Genomic DNA, 27,704 nt, shown 5'->3' with positions numbered 1-27,704 from the left:
CTTAGTTAAGTAACAGTCTTTCCTTAATTTTATTCAGATCATTTCAGTGCAACCAGGGTGTGTGTGTGTGTGTGTGTGTGTGTGTGTGTGCACGCACGCGTGCGCACGCGCGTGCATGCACACATACACCCACCCTTCCAAAACAATGTAAATAACATATCAGGTCCCTTGTCCAGGGCCTTCCTGACTCAGGAGGATGCTGTGAACAACAGCTCTCAATTGAGGTCCACCTGGTACCAGAGATTTGGGACCAGACAGCTGGACCTATGACAGCTCTGTTTGTTCCTTTTCCCCTTCCCTGTCCCTGTTAGTACTAAACTGTTTTCAACAAGGCTCATTTCCTCCAGAATGCAACTCAGCATCCTGGAGAAGACTGAGGCCACTCTTGTAGCAGGAAGCTGCCCTAGATTTGGGCAGTAACCAGTAGAACTTGATACTGACGCCAGAGTGTAAAAATAAACACCTCCTACAGTGCTGTCTTAATCCATTGGCATCAGAGTTGCTATTATTAACCCATAGGCCTCACAGGCAGCTGTGATGGGCAGACAACAGCCTGGCCGGACCTATCCTGCCAACTTGGGATCAGACTGTTTCTTTCCTACATCTACTGGAATCTGATCTGGGGCCCCTGGAGAAGCACCATCAGTCTGGGAACATGCCCCACAACAGGTAACACTAGAGATGAATTAGTATCTTTGGTTTGGGAGAGCCTTAGGTTCCTAGGGGCGGCCGGTGAGTCTAGAGTGTAATGGGCACAGGCTTACTAATTCAGTCCTAGTGCAGGGGAGGGAAAAAAAAATGACTCTTTTCAGTTCCTTTGGCTCTTTTGAAGAGGTTTTGTCCTGCCAGTTCCCTAGATCTGGAGCCTTTAGGTTTTCTGGGAAATTGGGAAAGGAAAGAGAGAGGTAAGGACTCCACTGGTCATCTGACAAAGCTCTAATAAATAGTAACCATGCCTGTGCGCTCACCTTGTGTCAGGCACTTACGTGTAATATCTTACTCAATTCTCCCTCAAGCCCTTGAGGGAAAATATCATGACAGTTTTGCAAATGAGGAAGCTGAAGTTTAGTGAAGTTGAGTAACTTCCCGAAGCCCACAGCTGGCAGGAAGAGTGTCCAATTTGAATCCAAACCTGTCAATGCCAAAATCCATGCTCTGAATCATTACAGAACCTAGGCTCCTGAATATTCTGGGCCCAGGCAAGATTCTTGCCACCTGCTTTAAAAGGTTTTAAAGTAAATGTCAGTTTGCTCTCACTTTAGTCTTATAACCAAAGCAAATACAGTGTTGGGTACGCAGGAATGGTCTTCACTGCTGCCTGCTTTTACCAAGCATTGGGAGCTGGACTTGGAGACTGTCATTTCAAGTCTATTGGAAAGTAAGTCTCATCTGGGAAAAGGCTTTTGACTTGACTGAGGTGTCTCAGGGACTATGATCCCTCTGCTGAGACTGGGGTGAGACTGGAACACAGTTTCCTGGGAAGCAAGGCTTTGATGGTTTCTAGCAGTCCTGCTGAGGGTGGAGTGTGCTTGAATTTAAATATTTCCTTGAAGGGCAGCTAGGCGTCTCTCTCCTCTTTCTCCTGCCTCCCCCACCCTGGCTCCACAACTGGCTTGTGGTAATTCAATCTAGATTCTTCTCATAGCCTACTTCACTGTGCATATGTGGCCTTTTATTTACAGCTTTCGAGAGTTTGATTGGATAGCAGCTTACCCGCCCCGCACGACTCAGTCCACTGCCTTGGGGGAGGGGAAGCAGAAAACATTCTGGCTTTGCTTCCTAGAGGCTAGAAGCCAAAAGGAGCAGCCAAAGGAAGAGCAAAGGGTCGACCACACTGAACAGTGGAGCAGCATAGGGCCTTTTTGTCCCAGCTAACTTGGTTCTGCAAATATACACTTGAGAGCTATCCTCCAAGTAGAGCGGCCCACGCTGGACCTTTGAACACTCACCCCTGGTTCACTGTCTCTGTCCTGGTGGTTTCCTGCTCCTTGCTGCTCTCCTGCACCAAGTGTTAGGAGGCTCTCTCTCTGTCTGTTTATCCACTGCTGCATCCTCCACCCCCTCCATCTGAAGAACTCAACCTGTCAAGGTAGGAATTGACTCCTAATTCTCTGTAGTCCTCCCCTCTCTCCCTAACCTACATCCTCAAAAGAGGCAGATTTACAGTAAGTTCTCAGTCCTTAGAGACTTCTAACTGTGGCAGTTAGAAGCCAGGCACTTGGAAGTATAGGGGTGTGTGTGTGTGTGTGTGTGTGTTTCTTTGTGTGTCTTTCTCTGTGTGTGTATATCCATATATTTATGTTGAGAGGGAAGGCGTTTATTAGCACACTGCATAGGGACCTTCCCTTGGGCCCAAGGTTTTAATTTAGCTTAATTTATAATTAGAGTTGAAAGGTACCTTAAGAAGTTATCTGATTTAGCCTCCTGCCTCCAAACAGGTGCTAAGAGTTGAGCTAAGAAGGGAATCAAATGATTGATCTAATGGAGAAGGGCATGCACCTGCTGGCTGGATTACTGGAAGAGAATATTTTTCTAGGTGTAATCCCATTTGAGCAGAAGGAGAAACTGGAACAAAGCTGAGTTGATTATCATGGTATTTCTATGGAATAAAGGAGAGACCCTTTACAGCTCCATGAGGATCAGTGGCTTCTAGATTATTCTTTTCTTGGGTATAATTCCTAGTGCTGCACTTTCCTCATAACTGAGCCTGAGATGTAAAAGGCTTGGAGCTTGTTGGGGGTTTCACCCCAACATATTCTGTCTGTGATTTTTGGTTCCACTAAAGGTGCCTACATATTTCCAGATCATAAGGGAGGAGATAGACTTTTGGCCACCTGATGCGAAGAGCCAACTCATTGGAGAAGACCCTAATGCTGGGAATGATTGAAGACAAAAGGAAAAGAGGGCTGCAGAGGATGAGATGGTTAGATAGCAACACTAACTCAATGGACATAAACAAATTTTGGGAGATAGTGAAGGACAGGGAAGCCTGGCATCCTGCAGTCCATGAGGTCACAAAGAGTCAGACATGACTTAGCAACTGAACAATAATAAGACTTGGGGGAAAGGAGATAAACCCACACCAGGTAGTCCTAGGAAAGAGCCCATTCTATTGTACTTCAGAGTCAGGCCTCTTCTAGAATCTATTTGATTTTGGGGGGGTAGACTTTTAGCTGAACCTTTCTGTAACATATTTGAGAAGCCAAACACAAAGCAAGTTCTGTGCTTCGAAAGAAGACTGTACATTAGGGAGGCCTGATAAGGAAGCAGCTGGGTGTGTCTGGGACAGCCTTTCAGGCTAGGCCTCTTCCAGCACACACCCAGCACACTGGCTGGCCTCACTTGGAGTCCAAAATAACTTAATGCCAGTTCAGAACAGTGGCCTCCTCAGCTCGGAGCAGCTACACGCAACCTGGAGGAAAGACAGATGTGCTTCTGGGCATTGGCTGCTGTTCCATTTGTGGAATCGGACTCCTGATGTCACAGCCTGGTGCTCTCAGGCAGCTAACAGCCTGTTTATCCTCTCCTTGCAACTCAGCCCAGAGACTGCAGGCATCACTATTATCACCAATTCTTAAATCTCCGAATTCTTTCAGCATCTCTCACACATTTCAGTGAGAAGTACTTGTCTTAGAGGAAATTCAGTGTGCATCAAATCTCATGGCCTATAAAGACATAGAACCTTAGTAGGCATGGGGGTAATTACACAAACTGATTTTTCTGAATTCACTTAGTGCCGGGGTCCAGCCTCGGTGGATCCAGGGTAATTCGAAGGTGGGGACGGAGTTGGTGTTCTGGAAAAAACTTATTTAATTACAGATATAGAGGGAGGTTAGAAACAGATTGTGTAGTAGGAGAATTAATGGAGAAAAGAGGCTAAATAACTGGTTTACATGGAATACTAATCACCACCTACGAAGGCCACAGGCGTCTTTCCATTCTCCGAAAGGAGAGGAGGCACTGAGGCCTCCCCAGTCCGATCTCAGAAGCCCAGGCAGAATTAGCAGGCTTGGTGAGTACCCACATTTCAGATGGGAATACAGCCAGGAAAACGGGGAGCGAGAAAGAAATGACACGGGGGAATCAGTCTTTCCAGAAACTGATCCGATTTCTTTATTTTTCAGGTTTGTTTATATACCTTTTTGTTATACATAGGGATGAATACAGAGTCACGTGGGGGTCAGCAGACCTGACCCTTGTCACAATCAGGTGCTTCATATAAAATTATACAAAGGTCTTATGAGTTTCATCATCTTCTAGCCATGAGGTCTGCTGACATTTTATGGCCCTTTCTGATACCGGTCAGTTAACCAGAAAACTTATTTTTCCAGGGGTGATTTTTTCTTAAATCAGGCGCCACCCTCCAAATAAAGTTGCATTCCTATAGGGTGAGAGTGTAGTGAGTTACAATCAAGAAAGGAATTTACTTAACCTAAGGTTTAACATGATTTATCTTAAAGGTTAATACTTATTTCTCCTATATGCTAGTTATATTCATTATAAGGGCAGGAATATGGAGATTTAGCAGCAAACATTGGCTCAACAAATGTAAACCCTTCACCAATGTTTCCCTTAAGATCTATTTTGTCTTAAGATAGTGATAAAGTTACATTTTTACATAGCATAGTGATTTATAACAAAGTACAGTGATCTATAACAAACGAGAAGATTCATTAACTCAAAAGTCTAGTATTGCTAACATCAAAAACTACTATATTTCCTTTTCTATATTCCAAATACATTGATTAATATATTCCCAGGTGCCTAAGGATATGGAGGCCTGATGGCAATCATTGACTCATCAATGAAAAAAGCCCTATCCTTTTCACACCCAGGGCAGGGAATTAGCAATAATTATTGGCATGACAAATGAAAAAACCCTTCACCAATATAGTTCCTAATCGACCCACTAATACTATACTAATGATCTTCTAACTTCTCAAAAGAGTCTGTATTTAGAAAGTTTTAAAACATCCCGTGCCTCTCACAGTTGGGAGGCTGTAAACAATCACATGCGGCCAGATGAGCCTGATCAGGCAGGCCAGAGAACCTTCAGAGTTCTTAAGTTGAAACACTCTTGTCACGCCCAGGAATTTTTATTAACTGGAGCTGCAAGTTAACTCCTTCTCTGAGAGAAATGGTTATGGGGAGAGCCCCCCGTAAAGTACTCTGGTTTTGGGGGTAGATTCTCGGGAACAGGGGGTTTCCTGTGGCTTGATCACGCCTTTGTGTATGCCAAGCTTCCTTCCTCATGACCTTTGCCATGGGTGGAGTTCCTCACGCTGGCTCCCAACGACTTAGAAAGTTATTTTCTGTACTGTGAAGTAAGTCTGCTGCTGATGCAGTTAATTGACATCATTTCCCAAGCATATATGATTTGAGAGTCATGAAGTAAAAAAGATGATCTCTCTCAGTTTTTGTTTCACTCCCCATTTCCCCGATCCCGACCAACCATGCTCAGTCTTGCCTTTGCCCAGAGATTTTCAGAATTTTTTCATCTGAGCCCTAGGGTCCCCTGGAAGTGCCTTTGGGGGGCCCCTCTGAAGTGGAGAGAGGGAGGTGGAGTGTATGGGGCTTTAGGCCCTCCCTGCTTCAACCAGAGTTGTTCAATGTATTGGGGCTTAAAAAGTTTGAAACCACTGCTCTGACCCTTATCTTACATCCTGAAACATCTCTCTTGCTTCCCTAGCCCTCCACATAGGCATGTTGGCAATGATTTTAACAAAATTATGAGCCCCTCAAGTTGAGCTCTTACCCCTAAACACCCAGCGCAGTGCTTTGTACACAGCAGAAGTGTGTACAGTGGATACTTATGACTTATTTGATTGATTGATTGACTCTTGAGATGATGTTAATTCATGGCCTTGGGATACTTCTCCCTCTGAGAAAAGAGTATATGGTAAATCGTTGTTTATTTTTATTCAGTATGATTTGGGCACTTCTGACCTTTCCTATTGGAATCACTCATGCAGTCTGAGGCAAAAACATGGCCAAAAGGAGTTGCCTAACATAGATGGTTTCTGGTGTAGAGGATACCTGACTAGGTCAACACAGGCAAGTACTTCTTGCTAATGTCCAAAGAAAAGTGTCCTGAGGTGAAAAGTAAGCAGAGCGATTGGGAAAGGCTAGGGACAGAAATGTATTCGGATCACATTGTCTTATCTGTTTTTCAGTACTACTTTCACTGAAAGTTACCTGCCTGATAGTTTCCAAAACTACTCGACGTATTGATTATGGGAAATACAGATCTTTTTATTTGCTAAAACACTGTCCAAAACTGTTTATCTATAGCTTCCAGTATATATCTACCTATCTTTTGAAAGGGAGAAGGAGGGCTTTATTTTGTTTTAAAACAATTTACATTTTATAAGAGTTATATACATGTGTATATACATGTATGTGTGTGTGTATATATATATGTGTGTGTATGTGTGTATATATATATATAGGTTTTATATGTGTATATATATATAGTTTTTATATATGTGTGTATATATATATATAGTTTTTTAAAAGCCAAATAGAAAAAAAAAGAACGTTAGTGGGACAGCTGGCAAAATCCTCACAATCTGCAACTTCAGATAGTAATACTGTGCTTAGTGTTGGTTTCCTTGTTTTGGCAAATGCACCATGACTATATAAGATGGTGACGTTAGGGGGTGCTGGTTGAAAAGACATAGGGATACACTCCTAACTATCTTTGTTACTTTTCTAAAAATTATTCCAAAAATAAATAGTTGATTTGGGGACTTCCCTGGTGGTCCAATGGTTAAGAATCTACCTTCCAATGCAGGAGATGCAAGTGTGATTCCTGGTCAAGAAAATAAGGTTCCACATGCTGCGGGCCAACTAAGCCCACATGCCACAACTAAGACCTGAGGCAGCTAAATAATTTAAAAAAATTTTTTTTAATGATTAAGTTTAAAAAGTTTGTATACAACAATAAAAATCTTCACACACGAAAAAGCCAAATAGTGCCAAATCTGAGATAATGGCCATCAAAATCAATAATACCCAGCAAGAGATTATGACCCACTGAATGTTTTGTAAAAAGCCAAGAATCTATACAGATACCAAAAAAATAAATAGGAAGGAAACAGGAAATCTTTCTCATATTGGAATGCCAGCTAATAAATGTAGGAGGAATAACAGAAAGAAAATCATCATTTTTCAACCATCACAGTAAACAACTATTAATAATTCAGGTAAAATCTTCAATGGATGCTGATATTTTTAAAGAGTAACAACAATGCATTACACTTCTGTAAAATGTTTATAATTTATAGAGCATTTTCACATAGTGATTTGAATAGACTGCCATTCAGATCTACAGCAAGATGTTTATCTCCCCTGAGCCTCCATATCCTTTTTTTCACCTGGCAAGTCCCTATAATATAGCCTGGTCCAGGCATAAGAATGCTCAGCAGTCAATGATTATTTTCAGATATGTTTTATTTTCACCTCCCCTGGATCTTTCTAATAATCTCTTACTAACTGCTTATCTGTGAGAATTTATCCTTGATTTAAAGCATTTTACCCATAGCTGATTTGTGTTCTGTCTCAGATGTTCTTAATATTTGAAGTTCTTGCAGTTTAAATCTATTATTTGTTGTTTTCTGTTATTCATTCATAGTATCTTGTTTCCATGTATATTTGTGATCTTTGATGCAAATTAATTTTTGCATACTCCTTAATTTTGAGAATCCTGTCGACTTAAGTTGGAGATATTTTTCTTCAAAAGTTTGGAGGAACCATCAACCCTGGATCACATGAGCTTGCTTCAAGGGTCTCAGCCTAACTTGGGTTTAGCTATCCCTTGCCTTTCTAGTGGTCCAAGGCTTGCCATTCTGACCACAGTAGAAATGCTTGTGCAAACCACATAAAATCTGTCGACATACAAGATGTGACCACTAGGCTCTCACTTAGGATCATGACTGTGGAAATAAACGGTAGTGAAGTACTGACTGAAGACATGGCTGCTCAGTCATCCTTTCCATCCTTGGTATGAAAATGGAAAGAAATGAGGGATTAAGAGAGATCTTGGCCTTGAAGATTTATTTACTAAGCACTTTGCTAAGGCTTAACTTTTTGGTTTTCATCTTCCTTCCTTCCTTGCCTCTTATCAATCAAATATGCTATTCTCTTACAAACAAGAAATGTCAGTGAGGGTGTGCAGAAAAGGGAACCCTCTTACACTGTTGATGGGAATGTGTATTGATACAGACACTATGGAGAACAGTTTGAAAGTTCCTTAAAAAACTAAAAATAGGACTACCATAGGACCCAGCAACCCCACTCCTGGGCATAGCCCTGGAGAAAACCATAATTCTGAAAGATACATGTAATAGCCAGGACCTGGGAACAGCCTAAACATCCATCAGCAGAGGAATGGATAAGGCAGATGTGGTACGTATATACAATGGAGTATTACTCCGCCATAAAAAAGGAATGAAATTGTGCCATTTGCAGAGACATGGATGGAGCTAGAGACTGTCATCAGAGAAGGCAATGGCACCCCACTCCAGTGCTCTTGCCTGGAGAATTCCATGGATGGAGGAGCCTGGTAGGCTATATAGTCCATGGGGTCGCTGAGAGTCTGACACGACTGAGCGACTTCACTTTCACTTTTCACTTTCATTCATTGGAGAAGGAAATGACAACCCACTCTAGTATTTTTGCCTGGAGAATCCCAGGGACAGAGGAGCCTGTTGGGCTGCCGTCTATGGGGTTGCATGGAGTCAGACATGACTGACGCAAGTTAGCAAGCAAGCAAGCAAGCAAGCAAGCAGGAGACTGTCATACAGAGTGAAGTAAGTCAGAAAAACAAATATTGTAGATTAACTAATATATGTGGGATCTAGAAAAATGGTGCGGATAACCTGTTTACAAGGTAGAGATGGAGACACAGATGCAGAGAGCAAACATATGGACACTAAGAGGGGGAAGGGGAGGTGGGATGAATTGGGAGACTGGGATCAACATATATACACATGTATAGAATAGATAAACTAATGAAAACCTACTGTATAGCACAGGGAACTCTACTTAATGCTCTGTGGTGACCTAAATGGGAAGGAACTCTAAAAGAGAGGGGATACATATATACATATAACTGATTCACTTTGCTGTACAGCAGAAACTAACAACATTTTAAAGCAACTATACGCCAATGAAAATTTAAAAATAAATAAATGAATAAAAGAAACGACTTTAAAAGTTAAAAAAAAGAAAAAAGCTATTCTCAGGCTAAGCTAATCTTCTGAAAGCTGACTTGAGTCCGACTAGCCCACTGGGCTTGCCATTCAGTAGCTTTACCAAGCAAACATCAGTGGTGCCTTACTGAGTGCCAAGACTCTAGGCTCAGAATTACTTATCAAGATATAAGACAATCCCACTCTTCAAACGTGTGCTGTCATCAAGAGATAAATAACAAAATAAAATGGCCAAGACTTGGTACCAAATGAGTTGTGCAGACAGTTGATATTGAAAAAGTTCAGAATAAAGACTTTCATGATAAAGAAAAGCTTCCAGACATGGTAGAATTTGAGCTAGATCCTTTAAAAAGAAACAAAGGCAAGGAAAATAGAGCATTCCAGATATCTTCCCAGTGGAGTGAGCCAAAATTCAGAATAAATTTGTCATCTGATGGAACATGGTTGGATAAGTGGGAAGGAACTTTGAATACCGCATTAAGGAATTTGGATTATCCTGTAGGCAGTGGGGAGCCACTAACAACTTTTTAGTAGTAAGGTGAGGGTACCAATATTGAGGCAGTACTTTGGGGAAATTAGTCTTGTGTCAGTATATAGGATAGCTGGGAGGAAAGAGCCAGAATGAAAACAAGAAAACTGATTAGAAGACTGTATGATAATTCAGAGGAGGGGTGCCTGCAGGTCTGAACTCGGATGATAGAAGTAGTGACGGGAACTCAAAAGTCAGTGTAACAAGTAGTTAAGAACACTGACTTTGGAGTCAGACGGTTCTGTGTCTGGCCAGATCAGACATTACTGACCGAGTTACCTTTTGTTGTTGTTGTCCAATTGCTAAGTCGTGCCCATGGACTACAGCACGCCAGGCTTCCCTGTCCTTCAGCATCTCCGAGAGTTTGCTCAAACTGACCAGGTTACCTTAGGAAGGTCATTTAATATTCTTGAGCCTCAGATTTCTCATCCATAAAATAGAGATAATAATACTTATCTTAGAGAGTGGTTATATGTATAAAATGAGACAATGTACGTGCTTAGCATGTTGGCTTCCCGAGTGGCTCAGTGGTAAAGAATCTGCTTGCCAAGTAGGAAATGCAGGTTCAACCCTTGGGTGAGGAAGATCCCCTGGAGAAGGAAATGGTATCCCCCCCAGTATTCTTATCTGGGAAATCCCATGGACGGAGGAGCCTGGCAGGCTACAGTCTTGTTCAGTCATTTAGTCGTGTTTGACACTGCAACCCCATGGACTGCAGCATGCTTCCCTGTCCTTCACTATCTCCCAGAGTTTGCTCAAACTCGTGTCCATTGAGTCAGTGATGCCATCCAACCATCTCATCCTCTGTTGCCCCCTTCTCCTGCCTTCAGTCTTTCCCAGCATCAGGGTCTTTTCCAAGGAGTTAGTCCTTCACATCAGGTATCCAAAGTATTGCAGTTTCAGCTTCAGCATCATTCTTTCCGATAAACATTCAGGACTGATTTCCTTTAGGATTGACTGGTTGGATCTCCTTGCAGTCCGAGGGACTCTCAAGAGTCTTCTCCAACACCACAGTTCAAAAGCATCAATTTTTCAGTGCTCAGCTTTCTTTATAGTCCAACTCTCACATCCATGCATGACTACTGGAAAAACCATAGCTTTGACTAGATGGGCCTTTGTGGACAAAGTAATGTCTCTGCTTTTAAATATGCTGTCTATGTTGATCATAGTTTTTTTTCCAAGGAGCAAGCGTCTTTTAATTTTATGGCTGCAGTCACCATCTGCAGTGATTTTGGAGCCCCCAAAAATAGTCTGTCACTGTTTCCATTGTTTCCCCATCTATTTGCCATGAAGTGGTGGGACCGGATGCCATGATCTTAGTTTTCTGAATGTTGAGTTTTAAGTCGGCTTTTTCACTCTTCTCTTTCACTTTCATCAAGAGCCTCTTTAGTTCTTCTTCGCTTTCTGCCATATGGGTGGTGTCATCTGCATATCTGAGGATATTGGTATTTCTCCTGGCCATCTTGATTCCAGCTTGTGCTTCATCCAGTCCAGCGTTTCTCATGATGTACTCTGCATATAAATAAAATAAGCAGGGTGACAGTATACAACCTTGACATACTCCTGTCCCGATTTGGAACCAGTCTGTTGTTCCATGTCCAGTTCTAACTGTTGCTTCTTGACCTGCATACAGATTTCTCAGGAGGCAGATAAGGTGGTCTGGTATTCCCATCTCTTGAAGAATTTTCCACAGTTTGTTGTGATCTACACAGTCAAAAACTTTGGCATAATCAATAAAGCAGAAGTATATGTTTTTCTGGTCTTCTCTTGCTTTTTCGATCATCCAGCGGATATTGGCAGTTTGATCTCTGGTTCCTCTTCCTTTTCTAAATCCATCTTGAATATCTGAAAGTTCACAGTTCACATACTGTTGAAGCCTGGCTTGGAGAATTTTGAGCATTACTTTGCTAGCATGTGAGATGAGTGCAATTATGCGGTAGTTTCAACATTCTTTGGCATTGCCTTTCTTTGGGATTGGAATGAAAACTGACCTTTTCTGGTCCTGTGGCCACTGCTGAGATTTCCAAATTTGCTGGCATATTGAGTGCAGAACTTAGGATCATCTTTTAGGATTTGAAATAGCTCAATTTTGTATGATGGTAGTTTAAAGAAAGCTGATTTGAAATAGAAAAATCAATTTGTTGTTTGTTTGTTTGTTTTGATTGGTTGTTGGTTTTTGTTTGGGGGGCCACACCACGCTGAGTGGAAGATCTAAGTTCCCCAACCAAAAATCTAACCCACGCCCCTTGCCATGGAAGCTCACAGTCTTAACCATTAGATCACTAGGGGAAGTCCCTCCATTTGAGGGCGTAAGAAGTACCTAATGGGCTATTGGAGATTTGATTCTGGAAATTCAGGAAGAATGAAGATTTGGAAATCAATAGAATACTGGGAAGGGCTAAACACTTCTCAGGTTGAAAAGATTTCAGGTCTGAGCCCAGCTGTGAATCTATATTTAAATATAGGTCAGGTATTGTGGTATTAAACAATGAAGAAAGAATGATCTACGAAGAAAAACTAGGAAGCCAAAGGAAAAAGAGGGTTTCAATAGGAGAGGGTGGATAAGTGTCAGGCAATTTAAATATTATGAGCTTAAAAGTTAGAACTGCTTTTAGACAGTTCAGCTATTAATAAAAAAAAGACAGACTTCTGATTGTTTAAGAAATAATTAAGGAGAAAGATAACATAGTCCATCCTTCTAAGAATTTTGGTATTGAAAAAAAAAAAAACAGATGGAAGAGGGAATTGTCTGAGATCCTTGGGTTGACATGGCAGTGATACCCTCTATTTTCTAGTGCACCTAAGTTCCTGTCACCCCTACGCCCACCCAGTTACTGAGCCTGTAAAGACTTCTGCCTCTGTGGTGCTAAACAGCATTGTTCACTGCTGCAGCTTCTTTTTTTAACAGCTTTGTTGAGACATAACGGATATCTGTTTCATCATTTAAAGTATACTATTCAATTGCTTCCCTGGTGGCTCAGATGGTAAAGAATCTGCCTGAGTCCAGTCCCTGGACTGGGAAGATCCCCTGGAGGAAGGCATGGCAACCCACCACCGTAACCTGATTTTAGAACTTTGCATCATCCCCCCTAAAAATCCCATACCCGATAACAATCACTTGCCGTTTTCCCTTTCCCCAAGTCCCTGGAAGCCACTCCAGTAATCTACTGTTCATCTCCATAGATTTGCCTAGTCTGGGCGTTTCATATGAAAAGGGCTTCCCTGGTGAAATGAAGTCAAACAATACATGGCCTTTAGTGTCTGGCATCTTCCACTTAGCATGTTTTCAAGGTTCATCTACACTGTAGCATGTTTCACTGCTTCATTACTTTTTATTACCAAATAATATTACATTTTATGAATTTACCACATTTAATTTAATCCATTCATCTGTTAATGGATATTGGGTCGTTCCTACTTTTTGGCTATTATAAATAATGCTGCTGCTACTGCTGCTGCTAAGTCGCTTCAGTTGTGTCCGACTCTGTGCGACCCCATAGATGGCAGCCCACCAGGGTCCCCCGTCCCTGGGATTCTCCAGGCAAGAACACTGGCGTGGGTTGCCATTTCCTTCTCCAATGCATGAAAGTGAAAAGTGAAAGTGAAGTTGCTCAGTCGTGTCTGACTTTGCGACCCCATGGACTGCAGCCTACCAGGCTCCTCCATCCATGGGATTTTCCAGGCAAGAGTACTGGAGTGGGTTGCTGTTGCCTTCTCCGAAATAATGCTGCTAGGAACATTCATATATAAGCTGTTGTGTGAAGATAGATATGTTTTCATTCCTTTAGGGTATATATCTAGGAGTAGAATTTCTGGGTCATATGGTAATTCTGTGTTTAATGTTTTGAGAAACTACCAGACTGGTTTCCAAAGTGATTGAACTATCTATGGTACAATCCTCCCAGCAGCATATGAGGGTTCTAATTTCTCCACATCATCATCATTTGTTATTGTCTGTCTTTTTTATTTATCCTTTCTAGTAGGAAGAAGTGGTATCTCATTTTACTTTTGATTTGCACTTCCCTAATAACTGCTGATATTCGGTATCTCTTCTTGTGCTTATTGACTGTTTGTCTCCTTTAGAGAAATGTCTGCTCAGATCCTTTGCCCATGTTTAAATTGGGTTATATATCTCTTGTTGAGTTATAAAAGTACTTTATGTATTCTGGATAGAAGTCCCTTATCAGATATACGATTTGCAAATGTTTTCTTCCATTCTTTAAGTTGTCTCCCCCCCTTTTTTTTTCTTTTCACTATCTTGATTGTGTTCTTTAAAGCACAAAAATTTTAAACTTTTATGAAGTCCAACTTATCTATCTTTTCCTTTGTCATTTGTACTTGTGGTATCATGTCTAAGAATGCATTATGTAACTCAAGAAAGATTATGAAGGGTTATTCCTTTTTTGCTAAGCTTTCTTTTAATAGACCTTCCCCACCCCCCCTTATGAACAGCAGGGGTCTTCTCTGTCAGCCTTTTGAGTCAGATCTGCCCACCACTTACTTTCATTTACACTCTCATTCTTTTTGGACTACTCTAATTCAACAAGACTTTGACTCACCACCTTCTACAATGTAAACACTGCTAGTATTACGGGAAACACAAAATAAAAAATGATACTATCTTAAACTCTGGATATTGGGAATACAAAGAGGAGTATATCTTGGACTTTGCTATCTAAAAGAGCCTTTAAAGCGGATATGCAAAAAAGGAGCATAATCATGTCAAGTAACAAGTGATTTACTTGATTAAAACCTCTCATGAACTGATATTAGTTTCCAATGAAGTTTGCATCAGTATACGATGAAATGAGAAAAATAATGACTATGTTTTTTTGATGAAATGATGAAAATAATTAACATAAGGGTTTTTGTTGTTGTTGTTATTGTTTTAATGATCTTACTTGGCAGTATAAGAAATTGGCAGCCCGTATTGACCCCCTGGCTTTGGTGGGATTTTTCTCTTGTCTGTAAAATCAACAATCTGCAACCACAGTTCAGTAGACAAAGATCACTTCTGGCTTCAGGGTGATCAGTGAAGACGTGATGCAGGAGTTGATCTGGGCCTTGTAGGTTCTGGATAATTCCTTGTAGGTTGAGTCAAATGTAACAGGCAGGAGAATCTGAATAAAGACAGCTGAGTGGAAAGAGCTTATGAAACAGGTTTGAAGGACTACATGAATGGAGGATGGAAAGTAAGGTTGGATAGAAAGTCAGTAGACAGACAAGATGGAGGGAACTTGAAAGCCAGAGTAAGGAGTTTGAACTTGATTCTCTAGGAATTGGATACCACTAAAAGCGGCAGGAGTGAATGCTGAATAAAGATAAGACTTCAGGGTAATAAATCTGGCAGTACTAAGTAGGAAGTAAATTGCAGGTGAGAAGACTAGTTAGGAGGCATTGTGGTTCGTTTCTAGTCAGAAAAAAAAATTGATCTTCTCATCAAAGCCCTATAGATCTTTGGCAGTAGTTGGTGGAAAGTAGGTGATGATATAGTCTGTGATGTGGTGAAGTAAGTTAAGCTACCTGCTGTAGGCAACTGGAAACACTTCCAGAGTAAGTAGCTTTCCAGTGCACAGCTTAGCCTCACAGAAATTTCAGGGACAAAGACCCTGGGTCCAGAGCTCTAACTGCAGCTCTAAGCACTGGTTGAGATTGACTTTGCCCCTGTCTACGGCTGCTTATCCAGCCTCCTTTGAGGTCTGTTCCAGCTCGGGGAGAGGGAAGCAGAGTGATGATACCTTCCAACATCCCAGAGGGGACCACTCATGGCTAGTTTTATGAACAGCAGCCTCCCTCTCTCCTTTTTTCTGCTTTGTAGGATCATGGGGCCATGGCCCCTCAAACAGGTCAAGGTTGGAGATAGGTTTGGGGGGGTCTTTAGCCACTTCTCTCTAACTCAGCTCATCTCAGCATAACATCAGTGGGCACTTGATTCCCCTCATAGGGAATAGAAGCAACAATAAAGGGCAAGAAAGGACATCTCTTCTGGATCCTGAGTGGTGCTGACGTGGTCTTGGCCAGTAGACCTAAGCCTTCTTTTTAGGGCCTGAAAATCCAAGGGCTTGGCTGTGGAGTCCAGATAGTGGTCCATATTGGAAGGAGCCCTGTGACGGCTAGTGCTTGAGGGCCAAGCCCAGCTTGAGACTGTCCCTGTTCAGGGATGCCCGTGGGCGGCCCTGGCACGAACTGGCCAGAGACACGCTGCTGCTCATAGGGTGCCTGGCTCCGGCTGTGGCTTCTCCACTGTTTCCTGATTCCCACAGAACTGGCCCAGAAGCTGACAAGGGTGGAGTAGGGAAGCGGTGGAGGGCTCTGTAGGGCTTCAGATGGAATTGAGATCTCTCTCTGGCCTGGGGGAAACCACTCCTTTCTCTTAGCCTTTCTTTCTCCAAGAAAATAGACTTCCTTCTCCCTGGCCTGACCAAATGGATACCACCTCCCCGCAGGCCCGGCTGGTCCCTGCTCAGCACTAACCAAAAACTGATGCAGGTGAGAGGGGGAAGGATTCTGCTCCAACCACACCAGCAGACCTTCTGAAGATCCAGGGAGCTGAACTGGACCCTGTGGCAGGAAGGGGCCTGCAGACAACTTGACCCTAAGGTTCACTACCACTCGTTGTATAGAAGCCTACCAATGGCCCAGTCTCTCTCTCTTTTTTTTTTTTCCTGATTCAGATCCCATTTCTCTGAAGAGGCACACCCTAGATAGCCTAGTGTCAAGTCTAGGAACTTGGTGTTACTGCTGGTGGAATGATGACTGGTGCCCACAGCCTCCCTCGGGGCCTGCAGGAACCCCCCTCCCCAGCTGGCTGCTCCACCCTGAGGCTAGTCTGGAATCCCAGTGAAAGGAAAAGGCTGGAAAACAAGGAGTCATTCAGAGTGGGTGAAAAGAGGAGGGAGAGGTTTTCTGGCTGAGATCTAAAAGGAGGGGCCTGAGGAAGGAAGGAAGCTCCCAGCCTCCTCCCAGACCTTTTCCCTGAGACTCCTAGGAATGAGAGTGGAGCCGGGCCCAGCTCACTAGGCTTCTCTTTGCCGCTGGGAGAGTTCTCGCCTTGCAGCACTGCCTGCCCTCTGAGGCTGACTCCCTTCTCTACCCTCCCCCTTCCCCAGGCTAAAGGGCCCTCAGGGACTGACAGGGAGGGAGGCTGAGCGGCTGCACTGTGGGCATGCCTGTTCCTTTCCCTTCCCCCCTTCCCGGAGCAGCAACGTCACCGCAGCACCAGCGGCAGCGGCAAGGATACTGGGCTGGGATTGCGCAGCCTCCCTGCATTAGCAACGATGCCATTGTATTAGCAGAAATCAGATCTTAGGAAATCAGCCCACTTGCCCCTGTGCGGGCCTGTGGAACAGTGCCTCAGCTCCAACTGTCAAGATAGAGCTTGGTCGGAGTGCCGCGGAACAGAAATCTCGGGATTCAGCTAAGGCACCTTACAGAGGTATGGCTCAGAGGAGCTGGGGGGAGGGGCAGGACAGGGACGCTAGAATAACTGATCAGCACATTTGGGCCCTGGCTTCTGAGGATTGGCTTTGTCTTTCCGAGAGGGAGAGAGAGCGACCGAGCCAGCGAGCAGGAGAGCAAACGTTAGACAAGCTCATCCATGCATACTTTTGGGCTGTGGTGCAGAGGTGGGAAGAACAGAGGCTGGGGCTGATGCTATTTTGTCGAGAAGATCCCCTTCTCCCTTTCTGAGCATTTCTAATGAAGCTGCTATAGTGTGGGTCAGGAGGGAGGGAGTCAGAGCTAGACACAAAGGCTTAATGGGAAGAGACACCCGTACAGCTCCTGTAAGTTCATGATGGAGACCTGCAGGGATCCACTCAGCCTTCATGAGCAGGCACTGGGAAGGGAAGCATCGAGCCCATCTTGTCCCTCCATGCACATACATACATGCACACAGACACACATACCACGTCTTCTGGTGCTGCAGAAGCCACAAGACTACAGATGAGGATGGAGTAAGAAAGAATGTTGATCAGGAGGCTCCACATTATAGCGAGAAAGAGGATATAATGCCTAGGACACCTGGCCTGTTATCACTGGCCTTCTTATACAGGCTTAAATTCCTAACAGGAACAGACCTAAGGATAAGTTGATACACCCAAATCCACCCTCCTGCTCTCGCCCCTTCAGTCCTGTTCAAGAGAGAACCTGGACAGGAAAAGGCTTAGCAGTCCTACTGAGGCTCCCCATCAGACCTCAAGTCAAGGTCAGATTGCTGGAGAATAACAATGAGTATCACTATCTTCCCCTCTTCCTTCAGGAGGCCAAAAACGAGGGAAGGGGCTCTATGACTGGCAGAAAGATGCTGATGGCCAAAGACAAGGGAGACCTTTCTCTGGAGTTTAAAACTTCTTCCTGCCCAGAATTACCCAGAATTCTATTGCTGAGAAGATAGAAAGAATTCTTGAAATTTCCCTCTCCATTGATCACCTGGGTGGAGGATTCAAAAACATACACTATTAGGAGTCAGTAGTTCCATGTGCAAAATGTGATTGGGTAGGGCAGTACATTGGGAAACTGTGGGAATGTGTTAGTTCCCAGGAAGCATCTAGGAATGTGAACTATGGTGCAAGGGAAAAGGGCATTGAGGACTGTGAGTGGGACAGGGAGATGTGAGCTGGAAACTGGAGCAGGAGGTAGGATTAAAGAGTGTTATTAGAGCCTGGGGCATTAATATGAAAGGGACTCTGGGTTCAGAGACTAGTAAAGTGGGTAAATACAAACTGTAAATGGAAACTGTGCGTCCCGGTGGCTCAGATGGTAAAGAGTCTAGCTGCAATGCAGGAGACCTGGGTTAGATCCCTGGGTCAGGAAGACCCCCTGGAGAAGGAAATGGCAACCCACTCCAGTATTCTTGCCTGGAGAATTCCATGGACAGAGAAGCCTGGCAGGCTACAGTCCATGTGGTTGCAGAGTGAGACACGACTGAGCCACTAACACTTTCACTTTCAAGTAGAAGCTGGAGTGTGAGCCTATCCAGGAAAAAGTAGGACGTGTCTGCGTTGGTAGCAGGGTAAATGCAGGGACTTTAGGAAGAGGGTGTGACCCTGATCATTTTCTGAGAGGCAGCTGTAGTGGAAAGTATTAAGAATTGAGCAGACCTGGGTTTGCGTCCATCTCAGCCATATAATTATGGCAAACTGTTTACACTTACTAAGCTTCAGTTTTCTCCTCTGTAAAGTGGGGATGATTATATCTATTTTAAAGGATTATAGTAGAATTAGAGATGCTGTATGTCAATCACCTTGAGTGTAAATGCTCAGTAAACGATCACTAATAAATAGCATTATGATGACTGGCCAAGAGAGACCTGTTTGTGATGAGAACCAAGAAGAGGGCTCTTGTGGAAAGCTTTCCCTAATTTAAGGGATTCTAGACCTTGTAACGTTGTTGAGTGAGCCCACCACTTCTCTGTCCACCTAAGCTGAGTGCTTCTTCCACTTTCTTCTGGGTTCTCTATTCCCCCACCTCCATCTCTCATGTCTCTCCATTTCACCAGGTTACAGAAAGAGACTGGGATGCACTCTCCCATCTCACTGTTTTCTCTTCACCTTTCTTAGAGCTCATGGGCCACGGTATTAAACTGGTCTTCTTACAGAGCATGACACTCTCAGGGGAGAAGTCTAAGAGAAATGCTCTTAGTAAATGCGTTCTGTAGTAATTGAAATCAAGTCATATATACCATATACTCTCATTACATTCCTAACTGATGGAGAAAAAAGGTCAAAAGTTAGGATTGCTGACTCCTGTCTTAATTCTGTCATTTATCTCCTGAGAGTTCTTGGGCAAGTCATTTCTTTTTTCTAGGTGTTGATTTCCTTATTTTTTAAAAAAATGAAGTAATCAACCTGCTCTAGTGTATTGTCAGGATCAATGAGATGATATACATAAAAAGTGAAGTTGCTCAGTCATGTCCTACTCTTTGAAACTCCATGGACATGAGCCTACCAGGCTCCTCAGTCCAGGGAATTTTCCAGGCAAGAGTACTGGAGTGGGTTGCCATTTCCTTCTCCAAGGGATCTTCCCAACCCAAGGATCAGACCCAGGTCTCCCACATTGCAGGCAGACACTTTACCGTGTGAACCACCAGGGAAGCTTTTGATATACATAAAAACTGCTTTGTAAAAACTGTGAAAGTATGGGGCCAAAGCATGAGTACTGAGACTTGTGAGATGCCTGTAGAACTTTACCTTAGTTGGCTGAACTAGAGTTATCTGTGGAGAAACTATTGCCAAGATCTCCCCTGGTCATGTGGAGATCAGGAAAGAGTAAGACTTTCTCTGAGATACAAAAATGTAAAATAAAATGGAGTCAGCCAGTGAAAGAGCTTTACACTTAAAATAGAATGCAGTACAACCTTAATATAAAAGTGAAAACTATACAACATTTATTAAAAAAAAAAAAAAACAGGAAAATTTCTTGGGATAGGCAAAGATTTCTTAGAACACAGAAAGCTTTACCTATAGAGAAAAAAAAAACAAATAAATGGAACTTCATAAAATTAAAAACCAATTAATTAAAAATACCATTAAGAAAACAAATAGGCAAGCCACATTTGAGAAGAAGCCACTTAAGAAAATATTCTCAAGATGTGTATTTGACAAAGGACTCATATCTAGAATAAATTTAAAAACTGCTACAACTCAATAATAAAAAAACAAGCAAGTCAATTTTTAAAATGGGTAGAACAGGAGTCAGTAACTAACCTACCATGCCTACTGTGTTCCAAGCACTGTGCATGGATTCTAGGGACCAGGGGTTGACTATATCCCAGTTTCTGACCTCAAGGAACTGCACTCTAGTCTGGGGACAGATACGTAAACATAACATAATAAACTGTCAGTGCCCTCCTGCCTGAGGTTCTCCATTGCCCTCCACACCCATTTGTGCTTTATCCATGATTCAGAGAGAGTCAGCTTTCCAGGCTCTGTGAGTTGCTATGTTTCTTTATTTGGATGCATATATGACACCCAGTCAGTGGTTTTATGGGTCAGACACATTCTTCTGTGTATATATTTGAAAATGGTGCTTTGAAAGAGGAATGGTGGGGGTGGGGGATGGAATTCCCTGGTGGTCCAATGGTTAGGACTTTGCACTTTCACTGCTGAGGGTGCAGGTTCCATTCCTGGTCAGGGAGCTAAGATCCCACCAGCCATAGTGCAGCCAAAAAAATTAAAAGGGGATGGGCGTGGTATTCATTGAAGAGCAAGTGATGGCCATAGCCCATAGGTACTCCTAACATTACTGCTGTGTGTACAAGAAAGTTCTCTGTGCTCCATTTAGTCTAGGCCTCAAATTATGGCCCAGACCCTGGGACAGCCTAGTACTCTAGTTAGGGGGATGTCCCCTCCCCTAGCCCTGACCAACAGTATCTGTAGTGCTTAAAGGAAAAAAGCGCTTTAAAAACTGTTCAAATTGTGTACATAACACACACTTATTTTTAGAAAATACAGGTGAAACAAAAAGAATAAAATTTAAAATAATCCAGAATCACCCAACAGCAATAAGCATTGTTAACATTTTGTTGTCAAGTCCACAGGTTGTGCATGCATAGATTCAACCAACTGGGAATCAAAAATATTCAAGAAAAAAGCATTCCAGAAAGTTCCAAAAAGCCGTACTTGAATTTGCCATGTTCTGGCAACTATATAAGTAGCATTCACATTAGGTATTATAAGTAATCTGAAGATGATTTAAGGTAAACTGGAGGACAGTTGTAGGTTATATGCAAATACGGCACCATTTTGTCTAAGGGATCTGAGCATCCTTGGCTTTTGGTACTGTGTATGCTCTCAAGTTTTCTTCCATACATATTGCTCTGGTTTGAATGTCTGTGTCTCTCCTCCACCAACTCCACATTAGGTCTTGAGAGTAGAGCCCTCCTAAATGAGATTAGTGCTTTTATAAAACAGAAAGATCCCTTGTCCTTTACAATCTGTGTAGAAGGTGCCCCGTATGAACCAAGAAGTGGGCTTTCACCAGAATGCAGCCATGCTGGCACCTTGATCTTAATCTTGGACTTCCCAGCTTTCAGAGCTATGAGAAATACATTTTGCTGTTTATAAGCCATCTGGTCCGATGTATTTTGTTATAGCAGCCTGAAGACAGATACAGACATATACTTATTCACAATAATGGTGTCATCTGTACATATTGTTTGTAATCTGCTATTTTTACTTAATCTTTTGTGAATATTTTCTCAAGTCACTAATAGGGAAATTAACACAACATTGTTTTAATGATACTATGTTCTCTACTTTTCAAATTGATTATTATTGGAATTTTAGGGTGTTCCTAACTTTTTGTTATCCTTGTGGCTTATATTAATATATTGGGTTGGCAAAAAAGTTCATTCAGGTTTTCCCATAATGTCATATGAAAAACCCTAGCAAACTTTTTGGCCAACCCAATATTTGAGCCCTAAGTTTTCCTGGCAAAGGAAGAGAGAGATGGGAAAGAGTGAAGGGGGAAATTATCTCATGTACCTCATAGCAAAATTTCCTAAAAATCCTCTTTATCCCTCTCTACAAAAATCCCAATACTTCAAGGTAGCTCTTCCTCTCTTGTTCTCATCGGTGCAAATACGCATTCCTTTCCACTGCTAATACTGGTTCCCTTCCTTCCCTCTCCTTCAATCTTTCCGTAAACCTTAATCTTTTTTCCTATTTAAAATTTTTTTAAATAACAGCTTTATTAAAATATAATTCACATACCCTAAAACTCACCCTTTTATAAAATTGAGATATAATTCACTTTCCATAAAACTTTGGAGTTCTGGTTTTATTCACAGACTCAGGTAACCATCACCACTGACTGATTTCAGAACATTTTCCTCACTCCCAGAAGGAACCCCCACCCTCACTAGCCGTCACTCCCCATTTTCCACTCTCTCAGCCCCTGGCAACCACTAATCTACATTTTGTTTCTGTGGATTTGCCTATTCTGGACATTTCATGTGAAAGGAATCATGTAACATCATGCAAAGAATCCTTTTATGACTGGCTGTTTTCACTTACCTTTTTGCAGTTCAGACATACTGTATCATATATCAGTACTTCACTCCTTTTATTGCCAAATAATATTCCAGTATCTATGCCATGGTATATCTGTTCATCACTTGATGAACATCTGGATTGTTCCCACTTCTTTGGCTACTGTGATTGGTGCTGCTGTGAATATTTGTATACAGGCTTTTGCGTGAACATATGTTTTCATTTCTCTTGGGTATATACCCAGGAGTAGAACTTCTAGGTCATATGATAACTCTATGCGTAACATTTTGACGAACTACCAGGCTGTTTTTCCAAAGTGACTGTCCCATTTTACAATGTCTTAAGCAATGTTTGTGGCTTGCAATTTCTCCACACCCTCGCCAGCATTTGTTATTGTCTTTTAGTGAAAGTGAAGTAGTATCTTGTTGTGGTTTTTATTTCTCTAATGACTAATGATGTGGAACCTCTTTTCGTGTGCTTATTAATCATTTGTGTGTATTCTTTGGAGAAATATCTATTCAAGTTCTTTGCCCAATTTTTAATTGGGTTACATAGTTTTTATTGTTGGGTTGTATGTTGTTTATATATTGTGGTTCTAAGTCTCTTGTCAGATACACAGTTTGCAAACATTTTCTCTCATTCTGTGACTTGCCTTTTCACTTTTTTGATCATGTCCTTTGGAGACGCAAAGGTTTTTTATTTTTATTAAATCTACCTTATCTAGGTTCTCTTTTCTCACTTGTTCTTTTGGTATCTTATCTAAGAAGTCATCCAATACTAACCCTAACCGAAGATAATGAATTTACTCCCATATTTTCTTCTGTGACTCTTTGTCTTGTGGCTCATTTAGCCTCTCTGGTTTCTGCCCTTCTGCCTGTCTCCTCCTTACCCTAGTCAACACACAAAGGCTTGGAAGTCCAACAGAGGAGCCTTCCTCTCAGAAAGGAAAGGAAGAAGAAAGATGGTAAATACTTGCTTTTTAATTTTAATGTAATTTAACTTAACACAAATAACATATTTTAATAGTGTCCCTCACACATATATTTATTAGCCATTTGAATTTTTTTCTTTTATGTGTTGCCTGTCTGTATCCTTAAACATGTGTGGCTTGTCTGGCTCTTTACTGTACTCCGTGTGAAGAGCTCTGATCCTGTGATCTAAATGAGTTACACTTTTAAAAAAAATTGGTGGTATAAAGGTTCAGCTAAATGATGAAGAACTTAGGCAATGAGGGATTTGGACTCACTGTAGGTAGAGGAAAATGACAGGGATGATAAGGGAAAGAAGAGAAATGAATGAATTAGAAGAAATTATGTATGAGAAGTCTGAGCAAATGAAGGCTTTGAGGACCTGACCTTGAGAGCACCGGAGACTAGAACTTGAGGAGGGCCATTCTGCCATGGTCCAGCCAAGAGACCGGAGAAGCTCAGAATGGGCTCCGTGTAGAGAACTTGACCTTAGCCTATCCGAGGTGAAACCAGGAAGAGAAGACTTTTTAGGGGACCCTCATAGGGAAAGTTCTAGCTAAAACTAGACAGAACTGGGGCACTTTAGAAGATCTGTTCCCTGAGCTAGCTAAATATTAAGAATATATTATGCCTCGTGTTTGCCAGGCCTTACCTGATGTGGTGCTGGAGTAATACAAAAACTATAAAAACAGACCTCACACTGGGAAGGAAGAGGATGGCATCAGCCATACTAGAAGTCTGCTGCCTAACTCAGTCGCTATTCAGGAAGCTCTAATACAGTAGTAGGAAGAGTGAGGATCCTTGCCCACAGCCAGTCAGAGTGGGACAGGTATTCTGGGGCTCAGGAGGGGAAAGGGGTCCAAGATGACACAGGGACCAAGTGATATAGTACATTAAAAATTACCTTTCTTGCAAAATTATAGCTTATTGCTGTGCATACCTGATGTATTATTGGTGATGTCCCCTCATCTGGAAGTGTCTGTGTTGTAGCTGTGTGTAAGACAATTCCGTGGCTCCTTTGCCTAGCACCCTCTCAGGCATCTTAGGTGGTTTTTTCTTAGTTATGTCATCATTCATGGTTTTTTTGGACTCAGGACTGGTCGTTGTTTACTGCTAAGAAAGAGGAGAAAGGGCTGTCCCTGAGATTCCCCAGACCTTCAGAGATGGCATTAACAGGGGCCTGGCCTTTTGTTGGAGTGGATGCATGGCGAACTTACAGAGAAGGGGGCACTCGAGAGCTGGCCCTCTATGGTGAGGCCGTGTACCCCATTGGGCTGAGTCGTCCAGCTCCACATTGACTGAATCTTTCTTCCTCTTGGGCTCTTCGCCATCTGCAAATGACATGGGTAGGGGCATGTCCCTGACTTCGGGGAGGTGACATTAGGTTCCCTTTCTTTCCCTCTCTTTCCAGGTACCAAGCTCTCCTGATGAAATGTGTTCTGCCCCACTGGGCTCCAGGGGCAGTGTCTGGTGCTGTTGATGCCCTTGTTCGAACTTTCCAGAATGGATAGTCCCCCAAAGCTGACTGGAGAGACCCTCATCGTCCACCACATCCCCCTGGTGCACTGCCAAGTCCCAGACAGGCAGTGCTGTGGAGGGGGAGGTGGAGGTAGCGGGAGCACAAGACCCAACCCCTTCTGCCCACCGGAGCTGGGCATCACCCAGCCTGATCAGGACCTCGGACAAGCCGACTCTCTGCTGTACAGCAGCCTGCAGTCTGCTCCGGGGGGCTCTACACGGTCTGCTGATAGTGCCAAGAGCAGGGGTCGGGATGGAAGAGGCCCCGGGGCCCCTAAACGACACAACCCCTTCTTGCTGCAGGCAGGCGTGGCCGAGCCAGGACTTGGTGACCTATATGAGGATAGCATCAGTGACAGTGCCACCCAGCAGTCCTTCCACCTGCACGGGGCTGGCCAGCCCACCTTCCATCTCTCCTCTTTCCAGCTGCCACCGCCTGGCCCCAGAGTGGGCAGGCCATGGGGGGCAGCGCGTAGTCGAGCCGGAGTGGTGGAAGGGCAAGAACAGGAGCCAGTGACCGTCTTGGATGCCCCGCACGGCAGCACTGGCCGCTGCTGCCGGCCAGAGCCGGAAGCTGAGACCATGGAGCTGGATGAGTGTGGGGGGCCCGGCGGGAGTGGCAGTGGGGGTGGAGCCAGTGACACCTCTGGCTTCTTCGACCAGGAATGGAAGCTCAGTTCCGATGAATCCCCAAGGAACCCCAGATGCTCAGGCTCAGGCACCCAGCACTGCCGCTGCAGTAGCACCTCCAGTCAGTCCGAGGCGGCTGACCAGTCCATGGGCTATGTGAGCGACTCCTCCTGCAACAGCTCAGACGGCGTGCTGGTCACCTTCAGCACCCTCTACAACAAAATGCACGGCAACTCCCGTGCCAACCTCAACTCTGCCCCGCAGTCCTGCAGCGACTCTTCCTTCTACAGCCACTCGGACCCTGGCGCCTTCTACCTGGACCTGCAGCCCTCCCCAGCTGAGTCGAAGATGTCTTGTGAGTCCCACCACCCTGACAGCGGAGGAAGGGAAGGTGGCTATGGTTGTCCTCATGCCTCATCTCCTGAGCTTGATGCCAACTGCAACTCCTACCGCCCACACTGTGAGCCCTGCCCAGCTGTGGCTGACCTCACAGCCTGCTTCCAGAGCCAGGCCCGTCTTGTTGTGGCCACACAGAATTACTATAAACTTGTCACCTGTGACCTGTCCTCCCAGTCCTCCCCAAGCCCAGCTGGCTCTTCTGTCACCAGCTGCTCAGAGGAACACACCAAGATCAGTCCTGCCCCTGGCCCTGGCCCAGACCCTGGCCCCAGCCAGCCCTCTGAGTATTACTTGTTCCAGAAGCCGGAAGTCCAGCCAGAGGAACAAGAAGCAGTGGGCTCTGAAGCGGAAGCGGAGGCTCCCATGGGCCGCACTGTGATTGAGGGGCAAGTGTACACCAACACTTCACCCCCCAACCTCAGCACTGGACGTCAGCGCTCTCGAAGCTATGACCGCAGCCTAGAGCGCAGCCCTCCTGTCCGCTTGGGCTCTCTGGAACGCATGTTGAGTTGCCCAGTGCGCCTCAGTGAGGGCCCCACTGCCATTACTGGGCCTGGTTCCCCACCTCGGCGGGTCACCTCCTTTGCCGAACTTGCCAAGGGCCGGAAGAAAGCTGCAGGCTCTGGCTCCCCTCCACTGCGAGCAAGCACTGGGGACACCTCTCAGGAGTTCTCACTCATCCAAGAAGCCCAGCAAGACAGGGTGGGCCCCCCAGATGAGGGCACTCACTGTAGCCATAGCCTCCCACCCATGCCCTTGGGGCCAGGCATGGACCTGGTTGGCCCAGAGCCCTGGTCTACCCAGGTCTGTCAGGGCCCCCAGTCCAGTGAGATGCCACCCGCTGGCCTCAGAGCTGCTGGGCAGGGGCCCCTGGCCCAGCTGATGGATCCAGGGCCTGTTCTCCCAGGGAGCCCAGCCAACAGCCATACCCAGAGGGACGCAAGAGCTAAAGCTGACGGTAAGAAGCCTAGTGGCTGGAGAGTAGCAGGTTGTATGCATGGCCTCCTATCAGTAATAGGTCCTGCCAACCACCCCACCTCTACCACTAGAGGTTTCTCAGCCCAGACCCATCATCTTTCCAGTCCAGAGCATGTCCTCCAGTTATAATAGGGGAGGGAGGATAGGGAATCAAGCATACACCAAGGAGATGAAATCAGCAACTGAGAGATCGATGTATTGGGATAGCAGGTACTCAGAAGATTGTGATTCTAAGCCCAGGTGACTGGAAAGATGATGATACATGGGTAGAGACTGCAAACACAGATTTACTGGGAAAGCAATAAGGCCTGAGCTCCATTTTGGACATCAAGGAATTTGCTGTGTTTAAGAGAAATGTCAAATAGACAAACCACACTGGGTGTCAATAAGTTCATTCTGTGGTCAGTGATTGTAGCCACTCTTCAAAGAACCTGAGACCTGACACTTAACCTTTGAGCCTCCCAGGCCAGCTCTTCCC

At 44.0% G+C, this 27,704-nt stretch overlaps 1 protein-coding gene across 9 annotated transcripts in view; it reads left to right on the top strand.

Moving 5' to 3' along the window:
• Positions 1 to 27,704, top strand: part of RUSC2 (RUN and SH3 domain containing 2) — a 63,220-nt gene that overhangs the window by 24,775 nt on the left and 10,741 nt on the right. For 3 of the 9 annotated variants that reach the window (XM_042243284.1, XM_027964445.2, XM_042243283.1), the window contains one exon: positions 25,113 to 27,206. In XM_042243284.1, the coding sequence (XP_042099218.1) occupies positions 25,181 to 27,206 (2,026 nt within the window). In that variant the 5' untranslated portion in view covers positions 25,113 to 25,180. Of the gene's footprint in view, positions 1 to 519; positions 17,177 to 23,627; positions 23,698 to 25,112; positions 27,207 to 27,704 lie in introns of those variants that run through there. The other 6 variants (XM_060409249.1, XM_042243282.1, XM_060409247.1 and 3 more) reach the window with 6 other exon arrangements.

Source organism: Ovis aries, chromosome 2 (assembly GCF_016772045.2).
Source record: "Ovis aries strain OAR_USU_Benz2616 breed Rambouillet chromosome 2, ARS-UI_Ramb_v3.0, whole genome shotgun sequence".
Lineage (NCBI taxonomy): Eukaryota > Metazoa > Chordata > Mammalia > Artiodactyla > Bovidae > Ovis > Ovis aries.
Note: the sequence above shows the minus strand (reverse complement) of the source record. Positions and strands in the feature narration are given on the sequence as shown.